Consider the following 22,299-nt stretch of genomic DNA (forward strand, 5'->3'; position numbering starts at 1 on the left):
CAACTCTGCAGTTCAAATGAGGCTTTGCACTTGACTTTAAGTTTTAGGTTTCCTTGCTCTTCCTCATATAAAATGTACATTGGTTCCTCTCATATAGATGTTCTGTTTGTCTGGTGCTCAGAGACAAGTGAACGCTGTTCAGTACAAAGGCAATAAACAGCTGAGTCCTCCACAGTATCCATGTTAATTGTCGCTGTGCAGGGCAGAGGATCAGTGAGACAGATGTGGCAGGAAGCAATCATGTGATGAATTGACCCGAGTGTTAACTGGTGTCACTCAACCTTTTAAGATTCGATAAACAAGCCACTGGGCCTGTGTGGAGATCAACACACTCATCAGGGTGAATTTCCTGCTCCGTAAATGGGTCAGTGTCAAAACTTGACCCCTGCCTTTTTTCTTAGCATGGTCCTAGAGGCAGACTTGACATTTACCAGTCACCATAAATATGGTATAATATAGTCCTGCAATGCTTTTAGGTTTGGCTTTTGGACATTACAGTAAAACTGATTAATTTGCTTATGATAAATTGATAAATTAAATCTATCAATAGAATATATATTTATATTAGAATAGAAACTAAAATATAATTTTGTATTGCTCTTATGTTAACCTCCAGTTAGCTTTGATGATATACTACATAAAAATCTCTAACTCTATTGAAACTACAGCATTACAGTGTTATCTAGTAGCTATAAAAATACAAGCAACTTTATGATGCTGTCAACAGACACACATACTGTATTTTGAAGGCATAAACAGGCCTAACTGGCTCAGCTAACATACTGTCTCAATTTACCGTGTTCATTGTATCAGTTTAGGGTGTTATTACTTGGCAAGTAGCAGTAAACATACAATATTAGTTTTGAAGGAACATGATCACAAAGATCAAAGTACTGCACAAAATATTTTTTTTTCATTTCATCTAACCTTTATCTAACCAGAACTCTTAAAAAAAGAACAATTTATCTTACGAGACTGCCTGGCCAAGACAGTCAGAGGCTCAATTTATGTTTGCTTTTGTTATCAATACACACACAACTTACATACAACAATATGCATACCTGATATTGGTATTATATGGATGAATTGCTGAGACCAATCATAAATACTCATTATCAATCATCATGGGTCAAAACAGGGCCAATATAATCAATTATAAAATCTGCAGCCAGATGTTACTGCCTCCAAACTGTAAGCAACAATTTGTTAACAAAATCAACTCCCTCAGATTAAGCTGTTGCTGCGGCTGATTCCAAGCAGAAGAAGCAGTATGTAAGTCTTTTTCCCAACTCAGTACAGGATTTAGGGATGGTTACAAGGAATAATTCTTGGGAGAGAAGACACCGTCACCTCACTTACTGCTTGCTTTCTGTGAGGTGACAGTGCCAACCACTACAACACTGTGCCTCAAATTAAACAATTCATCCAAGATAAATATAGCCTAGCACTAAATATTGTTATTTCTGCTTCATGAAAAGCCAAAATATCAGTCTGATAATGGAGTTGGATGAAATAGAATAAAATCACATAAGATTTTAAAACTCATCTTCTGTGGACAATGGAAGTCTGCTCAAAATGTAATTCACCCCCCTTGTTTTATATTCACGTTCGTCGGTTTGATAGAAATACACACAAAATATGATTAATGGTCTGGACAGATTGAATAAACCTGATGGAGAGGCAAAGGATAGAAAAATGAGGAGCCCGTCAACTTTTGGCGCAGATTTCTTTCTCTAAAACTGCAGAATAGGGTGCTGGCCGGGACTGGAGATATTTTGTACCAGGTTAAAAAAATTAGAAACACCGGACTTCAAAATCAAATTACCAGCCCAGTCCCCTGAGAATTATATCTGGAGACCCTAATTATGTATCAAATGTACATTCCTCAACCAAAGGAGTCCATAGTTTCTTCAGTTTATGAAGAACTTGTAAGCTATGTAAGGGTTGAATTTAAATCAAGCCCACATTTTCTTCTTTTTGACCCTAACCAGGTGTTTTATTTCCTAACCATAACCAGGTATTTAAATTTCTAAACCTAACCAGGTATTTCATTTTGTAATACTTAAGAAGTTATCTTATTCTATAAAACGAAGCAAGTGCCTTGGTGCGTACGTATAACAAAAAAAGAATACAATAAAGAGAACAAACAAGCATATTTTTCTACTGACTTATGACTGTCGACTTAACACTTTTGAAATGACAATTAAATGGATTGTACCCTAATTCTTGTTCATACTGTTTGCAGAATTATTTTGCTCGAAGTGAAAAAAATGATTTTACTCCTCTGAGCCATCCACCATCTGATAATCACAATACACGAGAGACTCCCATACCTTTTCCAAAACAATAATATTTCACCTCACCCTATAGCGTGAGAACTGATGACTCTTTCGGGTAGATTTGGCTCTGGCCCCTTTCTCCTTGACTTACTAAATGAGCCGAGTGACGAATGTTGTGCTCTTCTGCATAAATGCTTGCAGCAAAATAGAGTTTATTAAGACCCATAAAAAACAACATTAAAATTCACGGCCAAGGGAGTGTCGCCTGACCCCAGGAGAGTGATAAATTAGCTTGTGTTGCTCTAGCAAAACGACCATTTTATACCTTCACCCTCTCTCTTCTGCAAATTACTCCTTTCTCCAGTCAAGCACCACAGTGGATGCTGGACGGAGAGGTTTCAGTAGAAATAAAAGGTCTTCAAATGTTACTCGAGTCATTTTACCCTCTTTTCTCCTCATTGGAAATCACTCAGCTGTGTGAATAACATTTTAATTCAGCTCCATGCCTGCTTTTTACATTCATCATAATGGGTATTAGTGGGTATAGCATGATGCTCAGCTGCTTGTTATTTCACCTCCAGGAAGCAGGTTTGATATTCAAGAGTTTGTTGTTAAAAGAAAAAGCTATACTCAAGAAAAGATATAATTGAGAAATTTTAAAGACAGCAGTTAGGTGATCTAAACTCAGGGTTCATTCCTTTGATTGTATTCTACTTTTAACCTTCCACGGTGCTGCAACCAGTGTTCCGTTGCTTATCTGGGACAAGCTGTAAATGTTGAGTGCAGCCACCTTCCTCTTTGTTAGTTTGAAGGATAGTTAAATAGATTTGATAAGACGGCAGCATCCCAATTGTTGACAAGCTGAACACACTGGTGTATGAAAAGAACTTGAGAAAAGATGGATAAATGAGCTGGTTCTAATGATAAAATATGACTAAACATATATAGTATTCCATAGCTCCAAATGTGCTCTTTACATGTGTGAAGCTGTTGCTTAGTAAGAGTCCACCCTTAATGACAATTTGCTTGCAAATCAAAGTCCCATGCGAGTCATCACTGGTAACTCATTAGCACTATGCTAAGCTAATGGATCAGTAAATGGATTTTTATGTGGGCATAAATGCTAATTTGCAACACCTTGGCACTGTTCAACGATGCTGTGTTTAGCAAGTCAGTCTTAGCCTCAGGGGTGTGTTTGTGTCTCATTAGGCTCAGCCAGGGATCTATTGTGGATGGGCACGACTCACCAGCAAAACAATGACAATGGCCTGCGGTGCTGAAACACATGCACATCCCGTAAGTTCACATATAGTTACTTTTATGAAAGAGAAGAAAGAAGCCTGTAAGACAACAGCTAATCAAATTGCATGTATTATTGTGTGGCATTAATGTTGCTGCTGTCTGGGATTGACACAAACACGGAAGCTACTTTATAACACATGGTGACACCTGTTCCTATGTTGCTGTTATAAAATAAATAACTTCAAATTACTTGAGCCTTTAATAGCTGGACACATTTCCCATAACTAAATGGCCACTGTAATAATTTTTTCTGATCAAAATCTATGTGAGGAGTGGCTTTATTATGACACACATACCAGCAATACATTTATTCAAATCAAATCACGAGTCTTCTTCAATTCTATCATATCAACTCCATGACAGCTTATCGTTGATAACAACAACAAAAAAAAGTTTTCTAATATCCAGCAAATGTGCAGTACTCTACCGTAGATCACAAAAGAAGAATACTCCAGTTGTACCATTAGTTTATCCTTACAGCAGCCCACATCCAAAACTCAGAGACAACAAGTCAGACACTGAAGATGTAAGGAAGCCGCAACAGGGCCTCGTTGAAAGAACATCTCTTGCTGAGTGGGAGTTGAGTGGGAACACTTGGCTCGACAGCAACCGTAGAAACCACACGTCTCAGAGTTTTAACAGCCAACTGGAATATTGTTGAAGATACTGAATGTTACATGTTGGCTGTTCTCACTGCAGATATTTCCTGTTACATCTCAGGTGCGCTGTAGCAGAAATAAAAACACTGTCCGTCAATCAAAATGTTTTATGTGTGCTCCATATTTCAAATTTTCTTTAGGGTTTCTTGGAAAGAACCAGGAGCCATCATAGGCTTGTATTTTCACAAGCTTTTAAGGATTTTCCTTAAAGGTTCCTTAAGGACCTTTAAGGAAAATTGGTAAAATGCTTACAAGCAACTAAGCTATTTGACTAGAAAAAAAGGATTTGGGTGTAAGAAAGTTACTGGGAATATTCATGGTGTACCCATTGAAATATATACATCATTATTAAACATTTGTGTTTTTGCCCAAAACCCACACCCCTCCTCCACATTAATTTTCACAAAAAAATGTTTTGTCTCAGTTACTGTTATGTCATGCTTGGGGAACACATTGTGAAATCTATATCTTTTTGGTATTCTTTTTAGACCCACGTCTCTTCTAAAACAAGATCAATCTGAAATAAAAGTATAAAATATCAACATAAACATAAATATTTGAGGACAACAAAATTCATTCTTAGGCCTGGTTATTCATGGACACTCCTTCATCTTTAGAGTCACAAGCTCAGTAGGAGGACAGTCAGAGTTTAGTAGATCGTATGTGCTGTCCTCATTGACTACTATAACATTTTTCAGATACTGGCCACTTGACAAATAGAGGAGGTAAAGTTATTAGTGTCTGACTCTTACTGAAATCTAGCTTTGCACGGCCTCAGTGACTGTGACTGCAGCAGTATCGCACTGACAATGAGTCAAAATCAAAGGGACAATTTATTTACGCTGAGTGCAAAACAAAGAAGTGATAAATAAAGACAGCATGAAATAAACGATATGGGATCAGGTGGAATTTAGTATTTTCTCACTACACAGACCATAGTGCACCTGGAAAACACACACACACATGCACATACAAGCACAAACATCTTTGTTTTCCCATCTTTATGGGGAACCTCCATTGACATTATGCGTTACCTAGCCCCTCATCCTGCACATGGCCATTGCAAATTAATACCTAACCCTGACCGCAAAACCACATTTTGACTCTCCAAAAGCCATTGAGACATGTGAGGTCCAGCACTTTGGTCCCTACAAAGTTATCTGACATAATAATAAGTTTAGTGAAGGCTAAGCTTTTTATAAGCTTAAATGCATACACTGAGATGGAAATGTGCAAGATGTTTTTAATACAAAGACATTTTAAAAGGGAGAACATATTTTTAGAGGACCTCTTCTATAATAAAGGAAGTGATGTCTTTCCTCCTGCAAAAACTGCCACTGTTAAAACAATGGTATTATGTTGCAGCACAGAAATGTTAGGTCATCTTTCAAACTACAGCTTGTTGTTGCTTGTTTGCTTTTATTGTGCCACAAGGGATCCTGTTTCATGTTTAGCATTTGCACTTCTCATAGAATGATCCTGTTGTGCGCTGCCCTTTCGCAATAACTCATAATCATGAGACATAAAATACATAAGCTGGATGTATATGTATGTATATGCATATATATATATATATATATATATATACATTCTTTTTACTGTATATGCTATGCTGTCAATCAAATCAGCAAATAGCTGGCCAAAGCAGTTCATATCAAAATATAGTCAGCTTAGACAAGGATTCAGAAATACATTTAATCACACATGAATTGAGTTTAATTACAGAATTTAACTTATGTGACATACTGTGATCTTTCCCCCCCAGTTCTGATCATATTTTCCCCCAATATAAATATCTCTACATACTAAAGGAAAGGAAAACAAGAAAAGCAAAGGTAAACCGAGGATTCAAATGAGATCAAACATCTGTAAAATCCCAAATGCTTCTTTTTGCCAGATGGTGAGTTCTGGTCTGGGCATGTCCCAAAAACATATAAGAGTATGAATAATGCATTGGGTATAACTTCACAGTGTATCTCTGGACGTGCACGCACACACAGACGCTCTCACACAACAGAAAAGCATACACACACAACTTCACACACTGACAGATGCAAACACACACGCTCAGACACACACACACACACACACACACACACACACACACACACACACACACACACACACACACACACACACACACACACACACACACACACACACACACACACAAGAAGACCATTAAAATGAGCCAGGGGTCCACATCTGCTAATTGCTCCTAGTGATGTGTACAAGATGTGTGAGGTTCATTGACAAAAACTACTTTTCTAGTCTATGTTGGCACCACATAAGAAACATAAAATATAAGCTAAGTCATCCAAAATGTCCTTATTTTACCGTCATGATCCTTATTCACTGAAAAATCAGCTTATTTCTGTAGTCTCCTCTGTGACTTTCATGCTTCTTCACAAAGACTGTCCCATGTACGTTTGCAGAGATTTTGGCGGCCTTAGCCTTGTAAAGTTTCACCCAGTCAAATAAGAGAAAGGTATTAAAGGCTAGAATCCCACAGACAACATAATCTGGCTCAACCTCAATACAGTCACAACTCTTTAGCAGCAAACTGTCATTAAAGAAACTTGGCTGGGTTATAAGCCCAGACGGCTTCATAGGAGTGATAGTAAAGAAGATGAAGGGGCTGACTTCTGAAAGACCTTCTCACAAGTGTAAATCAAGTCACAAAAGTAAAAAAAAAAATCTTCAAGGAGCCTTTTTTATAGAGAGCAGGCAGTGGCTGAAAAAAAAATAAAAACACAAATGGTCAAGTACTTCAATGAATATTCCACTGCCTACTTCGTTGATAGTTGTTCCTCGAGGGATTTTGCTCTTTGATGATGATGAGTCCATGAATTTTGCTGCGGTGAAAGTTCAATGCCGATGGTGAACTGCTGCTCACTTGATGTGTCTCAAGGTTTTCAGAAGGGACTTTCACTGTGGTGGCTTATTTTTTTAACATTTTTTTTTCTTTTTATTTCTATGGGTGGTCAAGCCTGGTGCACAGTTTGGGAGCCTCGTTGGTGAATGGACACAATGCTCAGGTGTGGTGACTGGCCTCAGTTCCTTTTGTAATGTACGGTATTTGCCAACAAACCTGCAGTTGAAAATAGCAAGAAAAGCAGATAAATTAAGATAAAACACAAATAATGAAACTGGTTTCAGCCACACACCTTGCTATGGAAATATATTGACAATTTTGCACCCTGGCTATTGTTTTGTCTTTTCTTCTCTGCAACACAAATCATAAATGCGTAATGTCACATTAATGTAAAGCCTACAGAAGCTCAAATTAAGGTTGTGTAAATGTGTGTGTATGTGTCTACAACCTTTTGAGAACAATGTAATACATTTATTCATTTATACTGGATAAATTAAATGTGCATACATAAAACTAATGTTACCACTCTTAACAGAGGCTACTTTTCACTTAAAAAATGTATAAAGCACCCTAAATTGACTTTTTTAGAGAACTTGCTTCTCTATTTTTTCCTTATATTTAACATTTTGATTAAACATGAAACTAGTTGGATAAATCATAAAGTGCTAAATATACCAAATCAAGCTGTTAAGGGGGTTCTTCCTTTATCCCTTGTGATGAAGAACAAAGGAAAAATCTCAACAAAATGTATCCACAGTAATAATCAGGGTAGTGCCTCCACTCCCCTAAACTGCTGTTCCAGTTTTCATCCACACTAAGACTAAACACTTTGCATACAGCATGTGAGTAAATTACGACAACCAAACTCTGCTTTAGAAACATTTTGTACTGTTAACAGTATTGAAAAAACTGATGAAAAATGGATACCTGGATAAAGTTAAATGCAGTTCCTAAATACAAAATATTTCACGGAGATTTCTGACAACAAGGCAGCCTCTTGTTTTAAGTGACAAAAAAGAAGAAAAGCACTAAAGCCCATTTCATAAACAAGTCTGCATGTGTAGACATTCCCTGCATGTGGGACATAGTCACCTTCAGTGAAATCCTGCAGTTAATGACTTAATCAAGCTGATCACTTGATCAGGGAAAACCCCTGCATGATAATAGAATTCCGCCATGAATATGTTATGTGGATAAATCTATAAATGGTCATACATAAATGATTCAGGTTGACAGTGGACAAATGTGACACTCCAGGACTGCCCATATAAATCATTCAGACACTTAAATATGTGTTGGCAAATCCACACAGAATTGCACAAATTCCCAGGGCTTGCAAATAAATATTTATGACGCCCCCAATTCTCCATTTCTCTCTGTCCTTGGTAATTGTGCGTGATTCATTTTGTTTTCTCGGTGGAGGAGGGAAAATCAATCTTAGGATATTGGCTAGGAGACATAAAGCATGCAGATTCCAAATGCCTGTGGTTTTTTTTGAGGAACATAAAAGCTTCATAGATACTCAGTCAATGTTCTCGGGGGAGGAATTCACTTTAATCTTTGGGACATTTCCTTGGGTTTTTTTGCGGACAAAAAGTTTCTGGAAGTGAAGCTAACATGCCAAAAGAGTATGGCTTACTTTTAATAAGAAGAAATTGACTTGGAGGAATGTAAGGCAGACAACATAATTGGAACAGTTAATTACCTTGTTATTTATCAAGTGGTATTTAAAAAAAAAACTCATTTTCCTTGCTTTTGTTTCAATGACTTAAATTACTTGGTAATTAGTATTTTTTACTCATAACTAGCTTTTAGGAAGTTAGACCTAATTGTATTTGTTGGTACATCATAGAATTGCAAGGTTAACTACCGGTAATTGGATTTTACAGTGTAAAAACATCTCCCTTTCAATCAGTCTGGGTTTGTCATGGGAAAAAAAAAATCCTGTTTCTGCCTTTGATGAAACCACAGGGGGGCTTTTTAGCCTCAGTACTTATGTATTCTAAAACTGCAAATAACTCCCCCAATTTTCCCATACTGATACAGCAAAGCAACTAAATCCCGAACAATGGATTCCATTGTGATTTCTCCTCATCCTGGATGAACTTTATCTAACCTCATCCACTGGAGGGCTACTGTCATTTCTATTTCTGTCGCATCAAATTTTGTCAAACCTGCAGCTGAAATCTTTATGAGGCTGTTATTTATTCTAAGATTTACAGCTTTGATTTGGCAAACATAGAAATGTCAGATAATGCAGGAGCTCCTTAACTATGACTCTTGCTCAGTGATAAGACAAGGAAGACATTCATGGAGCCAAATGCTTAGTGTGGCCTTACAGTCACGGAGATGTTACTGAATAAATCTGAGGAGGATTTCAAATGGAGATTTCAATAAATAGCCCAGGGCTTGAGGAGTTAAGCTCAGAGTGGAATGTGGTACTAGAAAATACTTGATGAAGAGACTGAAGTGGCCGATTCATTCCAGGTCTGAGCAACAATGAACCTTTTGCAGCGTGCAGCTCATTGAATCTGAAACACAGCTTTTCTGTCACTGTTTCATTTAAAATATATCATTTCTGCTTCCTCCACGATTTAGGTGACTTGAATCACGGTTATGCCCTCAGCATGCAAATATGTATGAAATAGTTATTTAAGTGGAAAAAAAATCATACTTGCTGTTTTCCTCTGCATCCTACGATGGCTCCTTGGGCAAAGGCTGGAAGAGAAAAGTTGATGGTCAGAAAGTGGAAATAGAATCAGCCTTAAATCATACATATTGGTCTTGGAAGTTGAGCAGCATATGTCCATTTCAAAACTCAGATGGCACATCTTCAAATCATATCTAAGAAGAAGAGAAAGATGTGGAAGGTTATTTTGTTCTCGACCAGTTTTTATGACCTCTGAGGATGCAGCCTTTCTCCTCAACCAGAATATACGACCGAGTAATGGCCACCTCATCATCTGCATTAACAAGTGAGGGACCTCACTTTTTTCGATCAATGGCATCAAAATTTTATCGCATTAGCTGTAAGGCAGGTTATAAAAACATTCCACTTTGTTTCTCTGTGAGTTCTTCTCCTGCATTCATCTTAAAGAGGACACAACAGCATGCTGCCTTCCCGTTGACCAGAGGAAGCAAACTGCTTCCTTGCCTTCTTAATACAAGTGAATGAGCTGCTTTTGTGTAGATAATGACTCGGCTAATCATAATCAGAAAGCTAATGGAGTGTTTAGCCAATCAGAAGAGCCAAAGCGAGGCGGCTGTCTGGTTAGCACATTGGCATTCCCTGCAGCTCTCCTCGACTGTGCCAGGCTCTTTCTGCAGCAGCAAGGCGGACTTGGTATTCCGCTGCCCGCCTTGTCTGTCGTTCTGTGATCTGTCGCTCTGTCTGTCCTGCCGGCAGACTGGCCCCAGCACTCTTGAAGAAATCCAGTCCTCTGTAGAGGCGCTGATCCATCACACCTCTCCAGCAGCATGTCATCTAAATGCTAAGTACTTCCACTGCATCTTTAAATCAAAACAAGAAAAGAAATGAGCACTGGAGGCGAGTGGTTGGAAGGGATAAAAGCTTATAAGGGCACAATAGAATCTGCAGAGCAAACCCTTAGCTTTCTGATTATATTCATTTTTGAGAATGCGGAAGACAAGAAACTGAGAGAGGTGCGTGCATAACCCACAGACCCTATTATCTCTTAAAATGTACAAGGAGAAAAAAGGGAAGGGATGGCTATTGTTACTTCTTCCCCATGGGTTTCTTTAAAGAAAATATGTTGTTTGATCTCACTCCAAAAATCATCATAAGTGCTCCCACAATAGGAATTCCTCCCTTTCCCTTGTCTCCCTGTCTCCGTCCAAGTCTTAGCTATTGATCGCTGCGATTCTTAAAGTCGGAGCAGAGTGCTGAGGTGGCAGAAGTGGCCAGCACTATTAACTGCTCCTACTAATTAAAAGGGTAACAAGGTGAGTTTAGCCCCACGGGAGCAACTGTGCGAGAAAGGAAGACTGCTGTTTTCCTGCTATACACACTTGTAAACAGCACTCATCGCCTATGGTGTTTACAAGACAGAAATCCAAGGACATCCAAGACATATTCATCTCCCGCTGGCACGACGGATGAGATTCTCAGATAAGGAGAGAGAGCAAGTGCTTTGCTAATTGCTTGTGTTGCAGTGAAATTGAAACATTTGGACCTTGTCTCTAAGCTTGGGGTGCCCTCATTTCATCATTACTTGTAAACACAGAGCACTGTGTGCATAAATCATAAAGTTTCACAGTATGAATGAGATGCACTGCATAGATCTCTGAGAGCATGCCAGTAGAGACTGGCAAAAATATTTGGGGCTTCAATTAATTTCCTTTCTTATCTACACCACAACATATTTCATGATCAAAGTACATTTATCATACAAAGTGCGTCACATTACACAAACAAAGTCTGAAACTTTATTACTTTTGGAAATCTTTGAAGCTGAGAGGAAAGGTTACTGCAGGTAAAGCAGCTTGTTTGCTTGGTGCTCAAGGGACAGCAGAGACTGCATTTCTGGTGTCACCTCAAGCTACAAAAGATTCACCAGCAGCCCACCCTGCCATTAAGGAGACAGACACTGTACCATCACTGCAGTGGCTAAAAATCTCTCTCCAGTGGTCTCCCCTAACTAAGCTGCTGTTGTTATTAGGCTAACAAGCAAAGCTAAAGCTTACTGAAGACCTAGAGTAGATACTTCATGCTCAGCGTATAAGCCAAGTGTACAAAAGCATCAAAGCGTCAGACCCGGAGCTGTCTCTGAGGATCAAAACCAGATTAGTTACAAAGCATCTGGTTGTGTTTGCTGCTTTATTTCTGGTGGGGCAGCTACAGAGAAGGCAGGAATCTGTTGCCCAGGATCTTTAAATCTTTTACTGAGGTAAAAAGAAAAATATTACAAAGTGAGGGAAGCACAATATAAGAAAATCCTGCATGAATAAATAAAAAAAAGTTGTAGCACTTTAAAGCTGCACTTATCTACTTTGCACTTTAGGGAAACATATTACAGACTGATAAATGATAAAGTTGTTATGGCAAATGTGATTATAGAAGGTTGCATAGGCTACATATCCAACAGACATGGAAGAGGATTTCTCAAACAATAAGTCTGTTCCATGGCCAAAATTATTACAGACTTTGTATTCTCTGTGACAAATAACATAAATCAAGCAGGTTTCAATACCCTCCATATTGATTTAACACTGTCAGGAAATTAAAGGGAACCTAACATAGACTGAAATGAAGGGTAAAATACATTTTAAGTTTAAAAACAAATCAACAAGCATTGCAAGAAGGTCAGCTAAGATGTTTGTAATTTTGCTAAAACAAGAAATAATACTCATGCCCTTTAAATTCAAATATCATCAACAACATGTAAAATACTATCAAGCTCTCTGATTATACTGAGTGGTTTTCATCAGTGTTAATCTTAACCAATACAGTAGCAAGTCAAATAGATATTGTGCAGTGAACAGAAGAACATGTTTCTCTGAAAGCTGATATATGTAAGAAAAAACCTTCAGAATTATACATTGAACTAAGTCAGCATTTGAGTAGTAGCGTGTATAGGTTTTCCACCACTGGTAACTCTTCTTATGTTTGTAGGATGGCTTGTATTGGAAATAATTTACACTTCTGGATGCTAGCTTGCAGCTGGGTGTATAACAGCACAGTTCCACTGCACAATTTATTAAAAACACATAAACAAAAGATCTAAAGGGCTCAAAAGCATTAGAGTTTTGAGACAGGGTGCTGCTGAGCACGCCTCGATATGCACAGTACATGGAAGGGCTTTCTGAATTAATTATCACAAAAACCCTGTGTTGAAATGTGGCCTATGGCTTAGACAATTTCACACCAGACAAAACTCCGGAGACAAGCAGCATGTAGGGTAAAACACGAGTGGCAGTTCAAAGCCTGGCAATGACAGAAGTTCAAATAGGAGAGCTGGATACAGTGTGCTGACGGTGACAGCAGAAGGGGCAACAATCACTCTGGGTCTCAGACTTAGCAGAGAGACAGAGAGAGAGGGTGGCGGGTGGGCAGCATATGTCTGGTGAAACAAATTTGACAAAAGAACTCTTTTAATAAACAGTGGCAGTACAAGAGGGAACAAAAAAACAAAACAAATGCAATGTGTTGTTTTTTCACCATGCATGAATACCAGCAGAGATATTAAAGACTGAAAATGTAATCACAAGACTTCCTGCAGTATGTCTGGACAATAATGCAACACCTATGATAATATATATGAAAAAGTGAAATGGAATTGGGGGCTTGTATGAGCTGTTTCTCTCTTTGGCAAACATCTCTATCAATCTAACATGTTTCAATATATTTTCTGCATCGCTCCACCCGCTATCTCCTAAGATTGATGACCATGCCACAGCATCTGACAAACAGATGACGAGAAAGCAAAGAAACACGTTTTTCTCTTGAGTTTGACAAATAAAAGACCTGCAAATGAAAGTATATTTGCTTATCAAGTGTAACTTCTATGTACAGTATGTATGCTTGGTAGGGGCATGCATATTGTTTGAACATCAGTCATTTTTTTAATGTAGGCCTACATCCAAAGGCAAAGCAGCCTGGCCACAATATGTTATCCCCAAGGAACCAGAGAGAAGCTGTCAGATTGAATATGACAAGAGGACTGTCAGTTCACAAGCAGACATGTGTACGAAAGCCTGGAGATGGGCCAGTGAAACATAAAAGCTGGACCCGCGCTCTTTTGTCTGACGCTTGTATCAAAGCGAACAAGGTGATGCATTCAAGTCATCTGATTATCAGTAAATTAAAAAAAACAATGGTGTCATTAAATCATAGATTAGAATCTATCATGAAAATGCTAAAAAAACTAAGTTTTTCAAATGGAGATTGCTTCTTTTAACCATAGTGGAATAGATTTTTATAGACTTGCATGATTGCACCGAATTTAATAACTTCAGCTGTGAATGAGACAGAAAGCCAGCAGAGCACCGAAAGACATGGTGCACAGCAGGCATATCTAATATTCGAAAATCTTTTGCTCAGATTTTTCAAGACATTTTACAGATGCAAACGATTTTCGAATGACCTGCAGCTCTTAGTTCCTCACTCATTTTCTCGAGCTGTAATTGAAACAAGAGAATTTATTCCACATCCTCTTACTCAGGGAACACTTTTAATGTATGTATCCTTCAGGAACTTTGGTACAAGGATATATTAATCAAGAAACAATCAAGTTTACTTCTCTCAGTATGCATTTTATTTAGGCTTAATGCATGCTGGTAGTCATCTAATGAAAGTGGTCTAAACATCATACACAATCTTTATCTAAAGATGGAATTCCACTGGGAATGCAGATATTTTTGCAAGAGATTCCGCAAGTGACGAATGCAAGAGCCAAATAAGAGCAACAGGCAACAATTTATGTAACCTAAAAAAAAGACTTAAATCATTTGAAGATAAGCTCAAAGTCACAAACACAGTCATGAAACCACAAAAAAGACAGGGGTCAAAAAGAGCACTGAAGGATCTTCTGAGAGGAGCTTTTATTCTCAGTAATGAGCTGTTTAGAAAAATATTTTCAAAAAATTCTACCAAGTAAAATGAAATCAGTTTTACAGCTAAAAGCACAGCTGCTGATCTGACCCCTCACAACCAGCAGCATTAAAACTTTAAAACATTTGCTTTTCTTTGACAACCTTTTTAGCAGTATTCTCATTTGTCACTGGTAACACTCAAAATATACTTATACATAATATAGTAATACATAAGTCTGTGCAAGATAAGCATAAATCACTACATGTAGTTTGAAAGTTTACAAGCCAGTTCCCAGAGTAAAACATTGCTGTTTTAAATTTCTAGAAACTACAAATATCTCAGATTATAAAACACATGTCTATAGGTCTACAAATAGGTCTACACTGTTGGTGGAGATGGACGGGGGAGAAATGTGTTGTGGACCTTTCACTCTGGTGTAAGGCCATTCATTTTTTGTCTTTGTTAGACATTTGATTAGATTTTGGCTGTAAAATGACTTTGTAAGATTGAGGAAAAGATCATGGTATGGCAAAAAATACAGCATTTAAAAGCCCTGCATCTTTTTCACAAAGCATCACTATGTTGAAACATGTTACCGTAGCAACTGGACTGAAGTTTCAATATCACATCATTTGAAAAAGTAAAAATATTTATTTCTTTTTTTAAAAAAGAGGCACAGCCTAAAGATTAAAAGTATCTGTTACTCTGGTTTACTAACGACATGGTTGGACCAAACTCTTTGAGTTGCATAAGTAGCATGAGAAAAACAGCTTATAAAAGAAAAATATAGTAGAGTTAGGGCACAGAACAACATAGCTTCTGGCTCTTTTATTGATGTTTTTGGTGATAATGAGACTTGTGCACGTGAATGTGATTATTACATAATTCTTTGTTTCAGTTTTCATTACAATTCATTTAAAAAAAAGCACATTCAGCTGCAACAGAAAGATGTCAGTTTTAGTTTTCTCCACCTGAACAATAAAACTAAATTTCAAATAAATGACATCTTAGGACATTTTTGACAGGCCATCCTGCAATTTGTCATCACTTACTTAACTCTTCAACTTCACCAACTATCAACAATGCTGCCTTCGAGAGGCAAGCTCATTTGAAGCCTGTCCTCTGGTCAGATTGGCTGCCAGAACAGCAGTGACCATGGCGACACATGTCTTGGCGGCTTGGTGGTTTGTTGGGGACGCAGGCTTTTATGACTGAGGTGCTACAAAGTGTTATATAACAGCACTCTCCAACTACATCATCTCTCCATGTAATTTTCTCACCTCTTTTATCAGAAGTGAGAATTTCATAACTCCTTCGTGACTGGACTGGAACATTTGTATTGACTCGGGGCCATAAATTCATTATTTATGTTAGTTTTATACCACTGTATTATATTTGAAACATTTACTCGTCAAAGTCTTTTTTCGTTATCTTTATTTTTAATAAGGACATACCATTTACTTATCTTTCTAGAGCAAAACTAACTTTTTTGTGTCACATGGCATCCTTTCAAAAAGCCTACAGAGTTAACTGGCTATAAGGTCTTCATGTTTACAGCAACACTGGCAGGACAACACACATTACACCAGCTTTTTGCCCTGACTGATGCTGGAACAAAGAGCACATTGCTGGAGGAAGGCCACTAGAAAGAGAGAAAAAAAAGGCAAATGCTAAAAAAAAATGAAGCAAGTCTCTCTGACCTACTGGGTCACAGAGTGGGTGCGTGTGTGTGTATGTCTGTGTACAAGCTATACATTTTGTAGCTCTCCTTTGTTTGGCAAGAAATGCCCAACAAAAAAAGTTAGCTTCCCTTCAGGCAACACTCTGGATCGCAGTGACATTTGTTGTGTGGGTGTTGGAAGGTTTTTTTTTCCTAAGCTTCTGTTTAGTATTGTCTGTGGGAGGAAATGCTTGTGAAACTACAGTCTGATTGTGATAAAATCAAGGTTTCTAGTACTTACAGTTAATTATTACAGCAATCTTATAGCATGTGAAACATATTTGGAGAAAAAAGTCTACTTCTATTCTGCAATGTAGAGGCACTTTTGATATCTGCAGCTTCGATCTAAGCCTATCACTTTGCAAAAGCAAAACATTAGCAAATGCTGATATTAGAGCTTAGCAGCGCTCACAACGGAGCTCTTATTAATCAGAGCAATCTCACAATCCTCTTGCTTAATGGTAAAACTAAATCTTTTAATATCCTAAATTCTGCCTCATTGTCTTGTCAGTTTCTCATTTGACAACTATATCCATCCTTTATACATTCATACGTATTTGTTGTGTAACAGCAAGGTTACACATAGGTTGTCTAACCTTGGAATTCACATCTACATCCCCATGTCAAGTAAATGAAAACAAACTCATAACGTTTCTTCCCAGTCCTCCTAGTGAAGACAAATTGCTAGCCAGTCGGGGAAGGGGTTGTCCAGAGAGTGATTCATTTTAATGGCTATCTGGCAATGGAGAGCGTGCTGCATATGCAAACTCCATTAGCAGGTAAGGCTTAAGTGTGTGACCTGGCAGGGCCACTGTGAGATGCACACACGAGAGGGCGGGTGGCGAGGAGGAGGCTGAGTGCAATGAGTTTAGAAGAGTTGCAGGTGCAGAGGACGTGTGTAATATGTTTGTGTAATGCAGTTACATCACTGGTCCTCTTTATCAATATATCAACCCGAGGATAGTGTTTTATTCAGATGTTTACACTGAGCACTTTTGTAAACATTAGAAAGAACCCATTAGACATGAGCAAGGCCTTTAACCTGAGCAAGTGATGCATAAGCTTGTTTTAAACAAATGGCTTTAAGATTTTTTTTTTTACTAATGTCCTGTAACTCCTGTCATGAAGGTTAATTCACAAATAATCAATAACTTTTAAAAATAACTACAAACTAGTGATGACAGTAAACTTGCTCATCCAGAAAACATATAATAAGCATATTTTTCCACTTGTCTAACCATATTATTATCACAATGTATGTCCCCAGTTCAAAAAAAGATGGGATACTGTGTAAAAAGTCTGTTCCCTGCCTCCTGACCAGTGGTAGCTGCGATAAGTTGGAAACATCTCTGTGCACAAGGGATGGTCAACGATCTGTATTTGATGCCCGTGATCTTTGGGTCATCAGGTGGCACTGTATTAAAAACAGACATGACCTTGTCATGGAAATCACTGCATGGGCTCAGGAACACTTACATAAGTCATGAACAACAGAATAAATCTCTATCATGCAAAGAACAAGACATGTGAACATGATTCAGAAACACTGCTGTCTTCTCTTCACCAAATTTAATTAAAAATGGAGCGAGGCAATTATAAAAATCGAAATATCAAATTATTTTTAGAACACTGAGACACTGGATTCTCTGGACTAAAGAGGAGAAGGACCATCCGATTGTTATCAGTTAAAAGGGCCTGTATCGCTGATGGTATTGGGGTGCATTAGCACCTATAGAACTGGCAATTGAACATCTTGAAAGGCACCATTAGTGCAGAAAGGTATAGATGGGTTTATGTGCAATGTCATTACAGAGGTGGATGTGCAACTAAGGTAAAAAAGCAGCACTCAACTCGATTTGTTTGGCAGAGTTGAGATCCTTAAACAGAGATTACCAGGCAACAAGATAATCAAAAGGTAGGATTACAAGGTAAACTTTACCAAGCGCCTACAAAGATGAAGAGAAATTGTTCAAAATTCCAAGGGGATCACAGTCCGTTGCCAAGAGTAGGAAAAACAAACTGAGGTCCCTCAAGTTCCAAAGGCAGCACAGTCTCTGTGGTGCCCACTTCGTGCCTCAAAATGCAAAACTCTGATTCCCTGTTTAAAAACTAATCTCTTAAAACTACACAGAGAACATGAATATAAATATAAGGATTTGCCTCAATGCAGACTTTTTTTCTCTAAAAACACTTGGAATGACATTCTCTGACAATGACATTCTCAATAATGTATATCAGGCTATAAAATCACTCACCTGGAAAAGTGACAGCTTGCTGGGACAGTGGCTGGACCTGACTGCATTGTTAGCTTGGACCGCACCTTTTGCATTAATCAGTCACTCGTCATGTTCTATTGTGAATAAAATATTAGTTTATAAGATTTGAAACTTGTTGTATTGTTTTTATGTTCACATCTTTTACAGTGTCACAACTTTTTGGGAATTGGGCAGGTACACTGAAAGATAGTAACATATCCCCTGGCTGTTTTCTGTTGGGCAGCATTCATGTGAAATGATGTGAATCACAATGCATGGATATCAAATTTAAAATCGTAGCCATATAGCTATTTGTACCTGTGGAATCATGTATTGTGGAACATGTTGACTAACCATGTGCATTCATTTCAGTGCTGGGATTGAAGTGGAAAAGTACAATGAGTGTTGGAAGCTTTGTGCAGGACAAGTCTTAAACCAGCAATGTCTTCCACTAAAGTATTGAGAATGTGTGTATGTATTTTTTTTACTACACTGCATTCTTGTACAACTATGTACAACACTAAATATTCAAATGCATGGTTACACGATTTATGTTTTTAGTGAACCTGTAGTCAGTGTAGTCATTCATATTGTCAACATCCAACCTGTACAGAAGTGGGGGATACAGGATCAAAATTGATAATGGACAGATTGCCAAACATACAGCTAATTTAGCTACAGCTGGCCTAAAAGTACCAAGTTAGAACAACAGAGGAAACCCCACAAGTTTGTGAAAATCTGAGAAATTTAGAGCTGTATTAAATCAATAACATCTGATTAAAAGATTTATAATGTGTAAAGGTTTATTTATAGTGAAGGAGATTTCTCTGAGGAGAAAGTAAATTTCCCTACAGTCTGCCTGTGAAATCACAATATTTCTGATCTTTATGGCAAAAAGAGTAAAGGTTAGGAAGTTTTAAAAAAAAATTCCATGAAATACCATAAAAAATTCACAGCAAAAATACACAAAAATTCAACCAGGAGTTTTGAATTCACAGAGAAATTATATAGCACTGTTGAATGGTGTTAAAAATGAAAGATGAAAGGAGTCATATTATGGGTTTTCATCCCTGGATTTAACAGAATTACATAGTAATCTATCCAATAACTGAGATGTCTTTTTCTCGACAAAAACGATTGGTGTAGAAGTTGTAATCTTCCATCAGTGGTTTTACTTTTATGAAAGAGCATAGTTTACTGAGGAAAAAAGATAATGAAACAGATATTCAGTGATGGTAGATTGTGTTAATGATTTAAGCATATGAACAGCATTATTGTTATTGTACTGTTCTCAAATTGATGAGGAATTAGAAGGAACATTCTGTAAGTGATTTGATATCAGATCAAAAACATGATCAAACATAATCAAAATTTTACATAGAACTGATATGAATGTTTCATTGTCTTTTGTTAGATGTTAGTTTTCTCCAGAATATGCAGCCATCAGGTACATTTGTCACTTTGTTTTATCTGCTAACTTCCCCTCCAGCAAACAAGTGTACCACAGCATAAATAATGAGCACAGCCATTGTCATCTCTCAGACACCCGCACACTCACGGTGAATGAACCACTTTGTGAAATGATCATGACCACGAAAAGACAGATTTTCTCACAATTATTACTACTTCTCTGCCCTCTCTTCCTTGCAGATACTTGCACACACATAAGCACAGATAGCAACTCCTGCTCCCTACATCTCTACATCTCCATCCTTCCCTCCATGCTCAAGCCTGATCAATCTGCTGTATAGATTTCTCATTTTCATTTATCCCCCAGAATGCACTTTCCTCCCCTTTCAGGTCTTATAATGAATACCTCTGGATACCTCCTCACTTCCACAGGCATATCTGCCCTATCCCTGCCTCCTCGGCTAAAAAAACAAAACAAAACACTATCATCTCTTGTGATAAGCTTCTTCAATAAAACAGCTCATGAAGAAAATGCAGTCAAACATGTAATATGCATTTTTGTTCATTTCTGTACATAGGCAAAGCACTAACTCAAGTGTGTTGTCAGAGTACATTATACAACACAGTGTGAAATTTGTCACATCTGCCCAGGGCTGCAAGACAAAATGGGTGAAAGAACAAGGGAGATGAAGAGACATCAAGTGGGAGAGATAAGCCAGAGATAAAATCAACTGACCTGGTTGTAGGCTGACCTTTGGCATTGTGTACCTGACGACGAAGACAGATGTCTCTGCTGCTCTGTCCATCTCGCCATCTCTCTAGCTGACATCAACAAGCTGTATTTTACTGTCACTTGTACTGTCTCTGTAAGCTACATCCCTCTCCTGCTTTCTTTACTCTTCCTCTCTTCACTTCATACCTAAGACTGATTCCTGTGAATCTGCTACCCTTCTTATAACCCTAACCCTCAGACGGATTCACTTCTTTGAAAGAAGCGTATTATGTTCCAATCAAATTAGTTTTTTGGTCTAAAACTCAGCCTGGTCGATGTATCAGCCAGTATTCCCTTATAGATAATAAGATGTTTGATTATTTAAAACGTAATGCTTTTTCTTTAAACCAGTAACTGTGAGGATATTCTGCATATTCTCACTCTCAGAGCAAGCCTGTGTAAATCTTTATGGGAAGGCAAGATGATAACCATATGTACAGCAATGTTGTGAAGTCAGCCTATTCACTCAGTAATGTCATTCACCAAATCTAGAGTTTGATAGCAAATGAGCATCACAGGCAAGTGTGGACAAAATCCCACCAAGCAGGACTGTATTAACCTTAGTAACCATACATTTTATCATTGAGATTCCAACTTGCCATTTATACATTCAAAGTGACAGTCTTGTTATAACATTTTGGCTTTTCTTTATTCAGCCTTGGAACAAAGTCACCTTTGAAGTTCCAGTGTACTGAGTCCTGACAATGTTACGTGTTTTATAGTTTTTTAATGAAATCTGCATGCATTTACTCTTATGCATGTGAAATGGAGTTGCTCATTTCATTGAACCAACAAATATTATCACACGATTCTACAAGTTTATAATGTCTTTCAGCTCATTGTTTCATCCACAATTGACAGCTGTATGTGCTACGTGCCCAGCATCAAACACTTGATGGACAAAGTTAGCAACAAGCTGGTGAATAGTCTGAAGCACTCTCCTCAAGAAACAGATATTTCCCAATGCAGCTTTTCTCTGCTGACACCAGTTCCTCTAAGATATTAACTAATTCTACCTTTTTTTGCTAATCAGATCTTGTGAGATATATGTGTAATCACATGTTCATTTTCACAAACACATTTTCTTATATCTCTAGTAACTCTCTCTTACTATATTTCAGGTAGAATCTATTCTAACCATGTGGAGAGTTAAACAGTCCTTGACAGGGACTATAGTTTGCTCAAGTCGTCCAACTGAAACAGTCATATAAGTTGTTTTCTTTATACTCAATATGGCTCGTAATGGTGTTCAGTAAAATACTAGGACACCATTAGTAAAGCCACCATTAAAGCCCTGCAGGCAGCAGAAGGGAAATATGACTCATATGACGGTTTCCACAACAGAACAGACATCATTCTCAAGTCTTTTGTTTACAAAGTCACAAAGTTCTCATAAGAAGTAACAAGGAGTGGTTGAATGGAGTAGCTCAGTGCTGCACTTTCAATCATGGACCTTTGTGTGACGTGAGATTGAG

General features: G+C 37.8%; 1 protein-coding gene across 2 annotated transcripts in view; it reads right to left on the reverse strand.

Moving 5' to 3' along the window:
* Positions 1–3,883: 3,883 nt before the first annotated feature.
* Positions 3,884–22,299, reverse strand: part of tafa5l (TAFA chemokine like family member 5, like) — a 48,440-nt gene continuing 30,024 nt past the window's right edge. Inside the window, exons 4-5 of one of the 2 annotated variants that reach the window (XM_072366549.1) lie at positions 9,790–9,833; positions 3,884–7,331 (exon numbers count right to left, since the gene is read on the reverse strand). In XM_072366549.1, the coding sequence (XP_072222650.1) occupies positions 9,810–9,833 (24 nt within the window). In that variant the 3' untranslated portion in view covers positions 3,884–7,331; positions 9,790–9,809. The other variant, XM_072366548.1, reaches the window with a different exon arrangement.

Source organism: Leuresthes tenuis, unplaced genomic scaffold (genome assembly GCF_036924035.1).
Source record: "Leuresthes tenuis unplaced genomic scaffold, fLeuTen1.0.hap1 SCAF_16, whole genome shotgun sequence".
Taxonomy (NCBI): Eukaryota; Metazoa; Chordata; class Actinopteri; order Atheriniformes; family Atherinopsidae; genus Leuresthes; species Leuresthes tenuis.